Genomic DNA, 14867 nt, shown 5'->3' on the forward strand with positions numbered 1-14867 from the left:
GGCTAAGTAAATCAGATTGGCCGTTTGTGAAAACACTTCTTTGTGCAGACAGCTATGCAGCCCTGGGACAGGTCATCCATGGAACTGCTGTTTTGCACTGGTCCAAGCATGCCTCCAAGACCTGTCAGGGTTGTCACATGCCAGCACAGTGGATATAATAAATATGTCCACAGTTGCTGGTTAATGTCAGAATATAAACTTGAGGTGCCACATATGGAATTACCCGAATCTTCTACTTACAAAAACCAAGAAAGGTGGTGCCAGGTAGGCTTTGATGTGAGCAGACATGATTGGTTCATGAGAGAAAATGAAACATGGAGAACTTCCCAAGCATCTGAAATCAAACATCTCTGGTCAGCAATTAAATTCAGATGCTTAAGCCATAAATATCACACTCACCTTTACTTGTGGCTGTGCTGAATACTCCTAGAACCAAAGAGTGGTGATAGGATGACAGCTCAGATGGAAGCTCTCCTCTTAAATACCGTTCTGCTTCATCCATCGTTGCCAGCTTCAGAGGGCAAGAAACTTGACTCCTATGGAAAGGCAGAGAAACAACATGGGCTGCCTTCTTCACTTTTGGGATCAAGAGACAAAATCCTCATAACAACTCTTCCCTAACCCAATGTGACAGCCATTTTATCTCAATAGAGAAAAAAAACAGCTGCCTCTGGGAAGGAGGGGCAACATCTAGGCACTGAAAGGCACTGGGACTGGTTACAATGAAGAGAATAGCCCTAAGCCAAACTGGATGCTCTGAGATCCTTTCTGCACACAGGACAGTCTGGCATCCCTCAGCTAAACTGCGGAGATCGCTTGGTTTAGAGTAAGGGCTCGGCTGTGCTTCCAATAAAACCAAAGAGGGATTTGCCATTCATATGGACCATATTCATATATTTTCCATTCACCTTAGGACCATACCCATACCCCATCCCTGGACGGGGACCCACATTAAAAATAACTGAGAAGGAATTCTGTAGAGAGAGAGGAAAAGCGACGACAGATGGATGTACTGTCCAAGAAGAGATGTTTTTGACAAAGAAAAGCACAGAAAGTTATTAAACTAATTTCCAAATCAGGACTATAACAGGATCTGACGTTTTTCCAAAAAGGAATTTCATTACACAGGCCGTGAAGTATCCAGAACATCATCTGGTAGATGTGCCACTCTTACAGTGTGGGGACTCAATAACAGGCACTTACAACACGATGAAACTGGTCAGTTCCTCAGTTCCCAGCATGCCATTATATGTTATTGGTTGCTCTCCCTTCTTGTAAATCTTTATGGTAGGAAACTGAGTGACATTCTCCATTGTGCAAACACCAGGCCAGTCCCAGCAGTTTACTCGAGAGAGCAAAATCCCCTGAGTTCCTAGAATGGAAAACAAACACATACAAATAGTAAGAAAAAAAAGAGAAAGCGAAATGCTTGAAAAAGGGAGCTATGTGAACTTTTTTGGATGCTACTGTACATATTTGTATTAACATACTAGAACTCCTATTTGCTCTGGTGTGCAAATCCTACTGAGCTGGATGCTAACACACTGCACGTACATGGAGCATGTCCAGGTGGGCTCCCACTGAAAAGTTGCTCGATCATTCCTGGAGTGAAATGCTGCTCTGTGTAGGCAGGATGTCCAAATCCACTCCCAAAATAAGCAATCCCTTCCAGTCCGTTCTGTCTCCCTCTTGAAGTTATTCATGGACATGCCTTACAGCGTTGAATATAAAAGCAATCATTTCCAGACTACTAATGTATTAAATATTCCAGCAAGTGTGAATGGATTAAAACAATAGACCATGGAGAGATTAAACTCAGGGAAGTGACAGCTTTCACTTCTCAGAAAGAAATACCCAGAGACCTTCACATCTGGATGCAATGAAACCCTGAGGCAAACATCCAGAAGTGTATATATATATATATATATAATGTCAGTAAAACAGGTGCTGGAAATACTTCATGAATAAGGCTAAGACAAAGAAACCAGACAGGCCCTTGCTTACAGGAGAAAAAGAGGGAAAATAAGGCTTGGCATCAAAGAGGCTGATGCACGTGGGGAGGAACAACCCTAGACACAACCACATGCTGGAGGCCACCCAGATAGAAGGCAGCTCCGCAGAAGAGGACCTGGGGATGCTGGTGGACAGTAAGTCAAACGTGACCAGTCCTATGCTGCTTCTGCTAAGAAGGCCAATGGCATCCTGGGCTGTATTACACAAAGCAGGTCAAAGGAGGTCGTACTTTGCTCTGCTCAGCACTGGTGAGGCTGCACCTGGAGTTCTGAGCCCACTGCCAACAAAAGAGGCAACAGGCAAAAACCAGAACACAGGAGGATCCTGATGACCTCCAGAGATCCTTTCCAACCTAAACCATTCTGTCATTCAAGGCTTTTTTATTTAATGAGGTGCCCAGTATTGAAAAGTATCTAATTTACCTAAAACATGGAGTTAAATACAGAGTGAGCAATTAAAGGTCACGTAAACAAACTGCAATGCAATCTGGCAATCTGATGGCTTTCACTCTATTGTACTTATGCAAGTTGCTCATCTCCAAGCCACCAGCAGGTACTTTCAGGGCCCCAACTAAGAGGCTGAGGTTTTACAAGTAGGTAACTGGGAAAGGAACTGGAAAAGGAACTTTCCCAGTGCTTGGGAGCAGTCAGTCCAAATCTGATTTCTTGGACACGTACTAAAAAGGCCTCTTAAGGGCCTGATCAATGTGACTAAAAGGGATCCATAAGCAGTGACACAGATGAACGTTGTTCTCTTGCATACGTTCCACGAGCCCAAGACTTCAGCATGTCCCATCAGCTGTCCTTTCATCCGCAGGCTGGGTGAAAGCCAGCACATGCAGCTGCTAAGTGTGTGCTAACAGGCCAGCAGGTGATCACTGGCCTCACTTCCCACCTCCTGGCTGGCTGCCTTGCCTGACCTGCCTCTTACCTACTTGCAGGCTTGACCAATGACAGCAGGGCTGTGTACAGTCCTCAGGCCATACGTGGTTCATGCCCGCTGCAGGAATGCAGTATCTCACAGATCTTTATACCTTTGCTAAATTTGTTTGAACAAGATTCAACAATTGCATGGGAAAGATGGGATGGAGCGCTGAGACAAGGACACACGTGGAGGCAGATCACTGCAAGATGTTGTGACCTTCAGAAACCAGGGCAAGGGCAGATGATGAGGATTTCTCATGAAGAGTACAGCAGATCAAAGCAACCAAGCTTTCTTCTCTGTCTGCCCTGGGTTTGATTCTGATCACTGCTTTCACTAGAGGCCTGGATGATAGAAAAACACACATCAAATCAGCAGATGATCCTAGATTCAGAGGGGGCAGAAAGATTTGAAGGGCAAAGTGTAAATGCAACACCCTGTAATGAGGAACAGGACTGACATATATCATTAGTGCTGCAGATAAGGGCAAAGCTCACCCTTGGATGAACTCTCAACAGCATCTGCAAAATCTGGAAGGAAAAGGATGCTCTTGTATTTTTTTCTGGTGATGCTTTTGCAGAACCCATCAAGCCTTCACGCAAGCTGGAAAACACATTTTTGAAAGGTGTAAGCAGATGAGAGAAAATCTGAGCGAGAGAGGTGTTTGGAAGACACGTCTCCTGAAGAAAAGTGGTGTTTCTTTCTAACAGAAATTGCCTGGGAAAGGGAAACAATAAAATCTAAGAATATGCAAAGACTGGTCCAGAGGTGACGGCGGGATCTCTCTCTGTTGCCAGCTGGGAAAAGACGAGCAACAATTTATCCCCAGGCAGAGAGGCTTGAACAAGTATTAAAATTAGCTCCTGAGAACCAAGCATAGAAGGGTTTTAATCACAAGTTGGAAATTTCTGTCAGGGATTGGCAAGGCTCCCCAAAGACAGGTAAAGACACTAGTGACCTCTATGTGATTTCCCATTCCAAAGCTCTGCATCCTTGACATCTCACCAGACCATTTTATACAGCCTTCTTTCTCGGTTCTGCTTTGCAGCTCTTTCACAGGAGGAGTTCACTGCCATTCTGCCTTGTGTCAAATGTATGGACAGAAGAAGCAAGTAGCAGCACAGAGCTACTAGTCTGCAATTCCACTCAGACAGTCCAGAGCTGTCAAAACACTCCAAGAGAGCAGAAATGGTTTGTGTCATTCTCCAGGCTGTGAAATAACATCTCAGTTTAAAAGCCTGCCCTGGGATTTATTTCACACCTCTGATCCGGTATGGCTGGTTCTCATCAACTGTTACCACATAATTTTGTGCCTTGCCCAACTCAGAATAAAAAATGGCACGCAAACAGAGCTTTGATGTCTTGTTAAAATTGCAAGGCTCCTCTAGGGTCCTCCAAATGGGATTTTAAGTATTTGGATACTACCTTGGGGGATTATGTACCAAGAACGACCAAGATCCCCCAAGGAAGCCCCAGCTGGCCCGAGGAATGCTGTGTATGGGATGACCACCCCGCCATCCCAACATGCACCATGTTATTAATTACCAAACACACAGCAGTTTCAGGAGTTGAGCAATTCAGCAAAAGACAGCACAGCCCTGTGGTCACTGTTGTGCTGCTGGATGGGATGAAAGTTGAAAGAGAAACATGGGATACTTCCTTTCTGTGATTTTAGGTGCTATTCAAACTGGCAATGGAGAGAACTTCTGTTTGAAGGGTATTCTAAGACCAGGACAAGACGATCATTGAAGGCTACAAGGAACAGTGCAGGATATGCAAAAAATCAAGACTCCCTTAAGCAGCTGGGCCTTTGGAGAGCAGGACTGGCATTTTCAACTTTGAGAGCTGGTCTGAAGTCTACAAGATGAAAGAGAATTAAGTTATATGTGAAGTGTTGCACTTCAAGAGGAGGAATCCAGTACAGAAAGGGAAATGACTACCTGCACAGCATCACTGCAGGAAAGCACATGAGAAAATCTCACAGCCCACCAGCTGTTGATGTCTCACATATCTAATGTATGTGATAGCAGAAAATGAATGGCATTTGGTGTTCTGGCAGATCCTGGGTCAGAAGGTCCCCTCTCAGACAACACCACAGCTTTGGGTATGGAAGCAGAGTTCAAAAGGAATTTGACAATCTGATCTCTTCTCTCTGGTGACAGCAATAGGACCTGATGGAATGGTGTGGAGCTGCACTGGGGAGGGTCAGGTTGGGGCCTAGGAAAAGAACCTTTGCCAGAGGATGGTCTGCCTGGAACAGGATTCCCAGGGCAATGGTCACGGCCCAAGCTGAAGGAACATTTGCACAGTGCTCTCTGAATATAGGGCTGGGTTTTGGGTGGCTCTATGAAGCCAGGAGTTGGACTCAGGGATCTTTGTGGGTCCCTCCCAACTCAGGATATTCTGTGACTCAATTCTGTGCACTAAATCACACAGGTGATTTTCATAAGTTAGAACTACAACTTCAGATCTTTGTCTTTGAAGGTCATTGGGCAGGAAGACCCCACAAGCATCAGGAGAGGGAAGTAGAACTGTTTTTCAGCTCAGTTTTTCAGTATATTGCTCTTCTTTTGTAGTGGTTTCCTTCTACCTTTGCAAAAAAGGCTAATGAAACATCTAAGAAATACAATGACCCTGTCACACCTTCACAGCCTTCCGTTGCAGGGGGGTGCTTTCATAGATTTACGTTTTACATAAGAAAACAAGAGCTGCCCTGGTTAGCCTCAGTGGCAGAGAGAATGGCACGCTCTCACTGCAAGAGCAGAAAATGTGCTCTTTTCAGCAAGACAAAGGTGTTTCTCTTGATCTCTTGTTTGATCGGATCTCTTAACAAAGAGAAAATACTTGGTGGGCTGTAAACTTCATTTGATGATGATCTGCTGACTGTTTGTTACTGGATGATTCATAGGGTCATCCCAGTCTCCAGCCTCCTCTGCACCCTTAGCTTTATTTCAGATGGCCTATTCTCAGTGCCGTTTTCCATGGAAAATTGGCATCAAAAGTGGGACCTCCCCCTGCATCTATCTAAAAACGTGCTTCTAGTGTAGGTGACTCATGCCTCAAACAGCTGATCTTGGCTTCTGAGCCCTTGGGAGGAGTTTCACCCTGAACAGCAGATACCTGTACTTCTGGGGGAGCTGAAGAAATTGCCCCAGAGCCATAACCCATGTTTAATTCTCACTGTCCTGCATAGCTCAAGCTCTTCTTCCCAATGCAGACTTCTGCCCCTTGCACTGGTATACCTTCCTGATTACCTTGCCCAACCCTGCATCACTCTCTTCCTAACCCAAACCCAGCTCTGGATCCCCTGATTCTGACTCCTACCTGGGAGTTCACAGATTCAGACTTCCATCAGGCTATGCCCCCTGCACTGGGACATTCACAACTGATATGGCCTCTGCTCTGTCTGATCTGTTATAACTTCTGGATTCTTTAACCTTTCGACTCCAGCTCACCCTAATTACCAGACCAGAAACACCCTCATCCTGGCCATAAAAAAGAGCCTGGGAATTCACATCCTTTTAGGACTTCCAGGTCCCCAGAAGACATATTTGCAACTAAGTCTCTCCCAGCAGCAGATATAAAGTCACATCTTGCAGCAAACTCACTTCAGTTCCAAAAGCAACCATTCTCCATCCTTTCCAAGGTCACAACAGGGAGAACAAACTGGAGTCATTCCACAGGTCACATCTGGCCTGGGAGTCTTCAGTTGGACCCCACTGATCACAGAGGAAAGGCATTGACTTCAGTCAGTTCATAATCTTTGTTGAGAATCTGCCTATAGCTGCGTCCATGTACCAAGATTGTTATCAAATGATTAAAGAAACAGATGGTGAGAGCTTCGCCTCACACAGTCAGCCACGGTTTGGCCACTGACTCAGGAAGAGGCAGGGTTTCATCCACCGCCTCTCCCAGTTTGTTACTCTAGCTGGTTTGACAGCTGGAAAGTCTAAAGAAACCCCAAATCATCAATAGCCATAACCCCTCCAACGATGATAACCCTCCCTCAGTTTTCCAGTTTATTTCTGGGCTGTCAGTTCAGATCAAAGCTGATGATGACATTCTTTTTATGAAAATTAGTAAAGGAGAGCCACTTTCCTCCAAATGACAGCACTGCCCTCAGTGTTCCCAGGAGGGTTTCTTGCAAACAACCACTTCTCAGAAAACTGTCTTGGTCCTCTGCACACTCTATACATTTTCCCTCTGCTGAGAGTTCAGCCTGAATCCTGCCTGAAGCTTGCAGGAAAAGGCATCCAGTTCCAGGGGAGTGCCCCTAGGAGCAAGGAGCTACTAGGAGAAATCAGCCTTGATGAAGAAGGAAAAAAAACAACGAAGAATGCACCAGCTGCCTCCAGGGGTGCAAGAACAGCTCAGACTTAGATCTACTCAACTTCCTCACTGTGCTGAAATGAAGGGATGAAGCCACTTGCTTACCCCCTGTAGTTAGAAGGAAGGACAGGCATCTCTAGAAGAGATTGAGCCCATACAAGCCTGCTAGCAGTGCAGAAGAACACACCTCTTTCCCCTGATTAAAGAGGGGGATAGGACTGAAGCCCTGAATTAAGCTGAATCAGTACTTAGATCACCCAGGAAACATCACGGGTACTCCTGAAGGATCAGTCCCTTCTGTCTTTACCAGTGCACTACCTGATGTGTGTTGTCTTTAAATGTTACTGATCCTTTACTGTCATCTATTATTTTTGGCATTCTGTGGTTGCCTGTGAGACTTCTCATGTAATTAACCCAGTCTACAGGCCCTGAAGGCACAGTCATTTTAAATTCTTTCTCTGACACCATCCTGCCCCATGGATCTGGGCCTGCCCCCGCCTGTCTACTATGCTTCTACCAAAGCCTGGGCCAATTACCACTCTGCTACAGATCAAATAACCATGTTGTGATTTCCAAAAGCAAAAGACTTGATGTACCACCCCTCCTTGGCAAACGCTGAATTGGCTCTCAAGCCTCATGCTGTGCAACATGCAGTGCATCTTTACTCTGACTGGACACAGTACTGAAGGGCACCAACAGGATCCTGTTCCTCTGATGCAGACTCTGGTGTCTGCTGCTGGACCCTCTAGCTTCAAACCCGTGCTGTGTCACTCACTGCTTCTGGTGACGAAATGACTGTGCCCATGACTATCACAGTCCCAGCTGAAGGCTGGTTTGGGCAGCTGGTGTGTAGCAGTTTACACCAACAGCACCAGGTGACTGCACAAGGTTGCACTGCCAGTCCCATGACTTTACAGAAGCACAAAGGGACTGCAAATATTGCTAGAGAAACAAATTCTCTTCCTAAGCAATTTAACATAGGAATGCCTTCCTTAAGAGTTTGGGAACTAAAAATGAGTATATTCTAGGTGAGTGAGCAAGACACCACCAATATCTTTCCAGTTTTTTGGTGTGTACTGTCAGGGCAGACGCAAACCAGCTGTACAAGCACTCAGACCTGTGGCACCTTACCTTTCAGGTGATCAGCCACCTCTGTGTAAGATTGTAGCACTGCCAGGGACACTGCCTCCCCTGAAACACAGGAGAGAAGCAGCCCTGAGTTGAATGTAGGTGATGAACCAACCCCACTGTGCCCTTTGACAGTGTTACATTATGATTTTCTGCATCCTATGGCACTTGAAGCTCTGAAAGACGTTGAAAGAAATAAAGAAAACTGGATTTTATGTTTCTGCAGAAGAGAGCAACTAGGCTCCCTAGCCTATCTCATGAAGTCACTCCCATTTTTCTTCTTGTCTCATGTTTGTCTTGCAGAGAAAAAATTAGAAAAGCAAAAGCCCAGTTTGAACTCAACTTGGCCGCTGGAGTAAAACAGAACAAAAAAACTTTCTTACAAATGTATTAACAGTAAGAGGAAGGCTAAGGAGAACCTCCATCCTTTACTTTTCCCAGTGGTCACTGGGAATGTGACCACTGAGGATAAGGAAAAGGTTGAGGTTCTCAATGCCTTGTTGCCTGTCTTTAAAAATCAGACCAGTTATCCTTGGGGTACTTTACCCCCTGAGCTTGAAATCCCGGATGGGGAGCAGAATAAACTCTCCACAGTTCAGATGGAAACAGTTAGAGACATACTACTCCACCTGGACCACCACAAGTCCATGGGGCCAGACGGGATCCACCCAAGGTGCTAAGGAAGCTGACAGAAGTAATAGCCAAGCCACTTTCCATCATCTATCTGCATTCTTGGTCAGCTGGAGGATTGAAGGCTTGCCAGCGTGACTCTCATCCACAAAAAGGGTCGTAAGGGGGATCAGGGGATCTACAGGCCTGTTAGTCTGACCTCGGTGCCAGGGAAGATTATGGAGCAAATTGTCTTGAAGGAGATGACGTAGCATCGCGGGGCAGCAGGGGATAAGACCTAGCCAGCATGAGTTCATGAAAGGCAGGTCCTGACTGACCAACCTGATCTCCCTCTATGATCTAGTGACCCCTTTGGTGGACGAGGGAAAGGCTGTTGATGTAGTTTATCTAGACTTCAGCAAAGCCTTTGACACTGTCCTCCACAGCATTCTCCTGCAGAAGCTGGCAGCCCGTGCCTTGGACAGGTACACTCTTGGCTGGACAGAGAACTGGCTGGAGGGCCGGGCCCAGAGAGTGGTGGGGCATGGAGTAACATCCAGCTGGCAACCGGTCACGAGTGGTGCTGCCCAGGGGTCGGTGCTGGGCCTGTCCTGCTCAATATCTTTATTGATGACCCGGATGAGGCACTGAGTGCAGTAAGTCTGCAGATGACCCACAAGCTGGTAAGAAATGCCAATCTGCCCGGGGGAAGGAAGGCCCTACAGAGTGATTTGGACAGGCTGGATATCTGGGCTGAAGCCAGTGGGATGAGCTTCAACAAGGCCAAATGCCGGGTCCTGCATTTTGGCCACAACAATCCCAGGCAACACTACAGGCTTGGGGCAGAGTAGCTGGAAGACTGCGCAGAAGAAACAAACCTGGGGGTATTGGTCAACACTGGGCTGAACATAAGCCAGCAGTGTGCTCAAGTGGCCAAGAAGGCCAGTGGCATCCTGGCTTGCATGAGAAATAGCGTCATCAACAGGAGCAGGGAAGTAATTGTCCCTCTGTACTTAACTCTGGTGAGGCTGCACATCAAGTACTGTGTCCAGTTTTGGCCCCTCACTGCAAGAAAGACATTGAGGCCCTGGAGCGTGTTCAGAGAAGGGCAATGAAACTGGTGAGGGGTCTGGAGCACAAATCTTATGAGGAGTGGCTGAGGGAGCTGGGATTGTTTAGTCTGGAGAAGGGGAGGCTCAGGGGAGACCTCATTGCTCTCCACAACTACCGGTAGGAAGGCTGCAATGAGGTGGGGGTCGGCCTCTTCTCCCATGTAATTAGTGATAGGATGAGAAAGAATGGCCTCAAGTTGCACTAGGGGAGATTCAGATTGGATGTTAGGAAATAATTCTTCGAGAGAGTGGTCAGGAACTGGAATGGGCTGCCCAGGGAGGTAGTGGAGTCACCATCACTGGAGATGTACAAGAAACATTTAGATGTTGTACTGAGGGACATGGTTTAGTGAAAAATATTGGTGATAGGTTGGACTGGACAATCTTAGAGGTCTTTTCCAACCTTGGTGATTCTATGATTCTATGATTTGGTCCCTGTAAAAGGAAGATGGAAAACACTGACGTACTTTATACTGAGAGATACCATCTTCAAAGAATATCAGCCAATAAAAGGAACTGATGTAATCTGACTTAACACTGGGTGAGGGCCCATAGGACAGGATGCAGCACATATTTATCATTTACACTTGTCTGTAAGTGTGAATTATCACACTGTGGAACGTATAGTGAGCAGAACAAGTATAGTCATACTCACAGCTGGCATAAAACAGCACCACTGTCTGGGCAGCTTCCAACATGGCAGAGTGAAAGGTCTCTTCTGTCAGGGTAAGGACCTGATCCAGGGGCAGCTCTCGCTTCTTGTCCCTGGAAACCGCTTCCACCACCTGATCATCCTGCATGTCTGCATGGAGAAAAGCATGAACACACAGGACACAGGACACAGGAAACTGCAGCCCCCTGCCTGCAACCTCACTGGAACATTTTAGGAAACCACCACCTCTCAGCAGACACGTGGTGACTGTCAATTACAGATTAAGTAATCACCTTACTGGGGAAATGGAAGGAAAAGAGACAATCTCATTGATATCCACACAAGCTCATTAAAATGCTCCTATGCCACCTCACACCATTGCCCAGCTGTATCCTCAAAATTGAACACAAGTCTTAAACATGCTGGATATCTCCCATTCTTCTGTGTCACTTTTTCTTCAAAACAAAAACAATTCTGTACGGGAAACAAATATATTCAAGAAAGCATTGTAGGAGCCACTGTTTTCTCCCTGAGGAAAGCAAGTCTGAAACAGCTGTTACAAAAATACATCTCAAACCTTCCCAAAGGGACTGGTAATCCCTATGCTTCTTCTGAAGCTTGGACAGAAGCTGGACCCAACCAAACATCAGCAGCTCCTCCCTCATGCAGAATCTCTGCAACTGTTCCAATCACAACAGTGTGTTGTGTTTGCCCATGGTGTTTGCCCTAAAAATTACACCTATCTGTCATGAAGCTCCAGTGATCTGCAGAGAATGAAAGAGCCAGTTTGTACAGACATCCTGTGACTGTGATAATCATAGTGACAGAATGACAGATCAGTTAAGGCTGGCAGGGACCTTGAGGCCAGCTGGTCCAACCCCTGCTCAAGCAGGGACACCCAGAACAGGCTGCCCAGGCCCATGCCTGGCTGGCTTTAGAAGATCTCTAAAGAAGAGATTCCACAGTCTCTCTGGGCAATCTGTGCCAGTGCTCTGTCACTCACACAGTAAGAAAGCATTTCCTGATGGATCCTCTTGTGTTCCAGTTTGTGCCCATCATCTCTCATCCTGACACTGGGCAACACTGAAGACAGCCTGGCTCTGTCTCCTTTGCAACTTCCCTTCAAACAGATAGCTTGCCATGGATTTGCAAGAATATTCTCTAATGCTTTAACTCTGCGTGTCTCTAGGAGTTGCTAATTGCACGTCCTATCGGTGATAATTAGCTTTTCACTTTCTAGTTACACACCTTGATTGTCATTCTCTTTTTCATCCTCATCTTCCTCATCTTCATCCTCATTCTCCTGGATTTGTTTAACCTTGCTCTTATCTTCCACCAGAGTTATAACTTCCTCAGTGTCTTCCAAGAGCAGGTATTTGATTGGCACTCCCTAAAGAAAACAGGAACAAAACATCACTCTGTGTCTCTTCTATCATCTGCAAATGAAACTCAAAATAGGGAATTCTAATGGAGAGGGAGTTTAAAGTTCCCTCTCACCATCTAGCTTCTTATTTCTGGGGTATGTCAACAGATTCCTAAAGCTACCAAACAAGGGATGTGCTTCTTTGGCCCAGTTTCACCGGCACATTAGGTTTTTTTCATTCCAGACTGCTATTTCCTTTTCAGGAAGTAATTGTAGCTATGTGGGATTTTGTGTCTGTAACTAGAGTGGTGAAAGTGAACACCTGCTCCACCTCCCAACACCTTAACACAGAGCTACTGTGAGAAAAAACCCAGAGGCCAAACAGTGAATGAGGGAGCTGAGGTACAAGCATATGGTCCTCTGTGCTGCCTGGTCCCTAGCCTAGGTGGGTCAGGTTATACAGAGAAACCCATCACGGACTGGGAAAATTCACAGATGATTTTTTACCTCACGTAGCTCAACAAAGAAGAATGTTCCCAAGTGTAATGGACTGCCAACCCACGGAAAGAAAAGAGCAAAATTTATTTCTCAGAAATGAGACCGTGTCAACTTAAAACCAGTTCTGGCACTGTCTCAGGAAGAGGCACTTCAGAGAAAATGAATTTTATAATGAACTCAGAGAAATGACAAACTGCTGGCACCTCCCATTGGTTCTAAGAGGAGAAACACACCACGCACGTCTCTCAGCAGGTCAGGGGAAGCCCTCAGGGGACTTTCAGATTCAGGTCTGATCGTGTACATTTGCAATCACATGTGTGACAGTTCAAGTAATTCGGGGCAACGTCTGTTCCCTGACATTTGTTGCTTCACAAGCTGGGTCAGGCCCCTCCAGAGTTTAGCTCATCTTGATCAGCTCCTTTTAATTTAGGCCCTGCCCTTTTCCCAGATCACTACCAGAGGCATTTGGTTACATCAGTTCAGCACAGACTTTTGGTTGTTTGCTTTCTTGGCTCTTAGTTTCATGCTCGTTTCCTCTTCCATCTTTTGAACTTCTTTCCTAAGGGGCCAAGGGCCTTTGGAAGTCCAAATCTGATGGCAGTACTACCTTAGGTAGTTCACAATCTCACACTGACTTACTGTACAATAGAGAGATCACTCTCTGATTAGAACCCAAAATAAACACTTCCATTTATCTCCTGCAAGCAGGCACAATTCCTCCGCAGCATCAAGCTCAGGCAGTTCCAAATGCATGCATGCAGCTATGGAAAGATACATCCCCTTGAGCTCCTTTGAAGGCCATCAAATACAAGAGGTGAGCAACACCTTAATACACTTTCAAGAGCAGCATTTCCAGATGAGAAATAAGATTTGTATGATAAAGAAATCCATCAAACCTCATCTGGTGTTTTGAGAGCAACGTTGGTCCGCCGCAGAATGTTCAAATTCACACGGTCCCTTCCAAAATACAAAGTGAACATTAGATGCTGTGATGATATGCAGGGTTTGTACTCTGTAACCTGCCTGTCTGACAAACACACCCCTCTCTCTGCTGCACCACATCCCCACAGAGTCATGCTTCTGGGTCCCAGAGTATGTGCTGGAGCTCAGTCCACGTGAACAGAGTAGGTGTTGGAGAAATATGTTCCAGGTGACCTGGTGGGACTCACCCCACGTGTGCTGCACAACATGCCTATTTCCTCAGGGCTCTGAACTGCCTTTCTGTGATTCACATCTTTGCTCATCCATCGGTCACCACATCCCAGTGCAGCTGCTCAGATGGCAGACTCTAGCTTGTGTGTAAATGCAGCCAAGAAGTGCCTCTGCACATGGAGATACCACGATGGCAGAAAGCCAGAAGACAGCCCACACCCATCCTTCCCATCTTTCCTCCTTCTTCCTCCACTGCACTGCTGCCAGCAGCATGGGCGCAGAGAAGACATGCCACCTCACAGTCCTAACCCAAAGCTGCTGGATCCCCCTCTGAAACCTGAAATATAAATATAGGAGGGGGCATCTGCTCACAGGAATGTGTTTCTGACTTGTCATGTCCAGCAGGTTTCTCATGTATGCAGCCTGACTCTCCACGCACAGCTCTGCTACAGGCCAGCCATGCAGCACGTGTGCATGTCTCAGATGCTCTGCGAACATCTGCAAACACAAGAAGCACATGGAGGCTCCCAGCCCTGCTTATGGGCAGGTCACAGCCACGATAGGCTGTGGAGAGGACACAAGACAGGACCTGCTGTATGCAGCCCACTTCTGAGCCTGTGTAACAGTGGTAAAAGAAACCAACAGATCTTTGCAGCATAGCCCTAAGTGTCTCATTCCTATCCTCATGGGAAGCAAACTTGGTGCCTAACTCTAGTATCCCTCTCTAATTTACTGAGCAGAAAAGCAACCCAGCACTCATGAACACAAGCATTAGCACCCACAGTTCGTGTCCTTTACTGTATTTCCTTCTGTCCTTAATTTAAGGGCAAAATACAAGCTTTTTGTCTCTGCATTCCAAGTTTCCTTCCTGAAGTTTCCCATAGTCTATTTTTCTACTTCTAAATCAGCAATAGACTCTAATATTTCTACACTTCCAGACAGTCTGAAACCAAACTTACCTGATTCTGGAGAAGTCCTCAAATATTACGTCTTCTCACAGGATATAACTTAATTTTGCTGCTTCTCCTACAAATCAGAGTAAGCCCTCTGCCTGTGATACCACTGTCCTTGTTGTACAGTAAACAAGCTT

The 14867-nt window shown here is 46.1% G+C and overlaps 1 protein-coding gene across 2 annotated transcripts in view; it reads right to left on the reverse strand.

Moving 5' to 3' along the window:
- TXNDC16 (thioredoxin domain containing 16) overlaps positions 1-14867 on the reverse strand; it is a 43426-nt gene that overhangs the window by 14402 nt on the left and 14157 nt on the right. For both annotated transcript variants that reach the window (XM_010712158.3, XM_019616031.2), the window contains 6 exons: positions 13522-13582; positions 12013-12154; positions 10768-10914; positions 8395-8454; positions 1204-1372; positions 400-536 (listed from right to left, as the gene is read on the reverse strand). In XM_010712158.3, the coding sequence (XP_010710460.1) occupies positions 400-536; positions 1204-1372; positions 8395-8454; positions 10768-10914; positions 12013-12154; positions 13522-13582 (716 nt within the window). The remainder of the gene's footprint in view (positions 1-399; positions 537-1203; positions 1373-8394; positions 8455-10767; positions 10915-12012; positions 12155-13521; positions 13583-14867) is intronic.

The sequence above is a fragment of the Meleagris gallopavo genome, chromosome 5 (assembly GCF_000146605.3).
Source record: "Meleagris gallopavo isolate NT-WF06-2002-E0010 breed Aviagen turkey brand Nicholas breeding stock chromosome 5, Turkey_5.1, whole genome shotgun sequence".
NCBI classification, from domain to species: domain Eukaryota; kingdom Metazoa; phylum Chordata; class Aves; order Galliformes; family Phasianidae; genus Meleagris; species Meleagris gallopavo.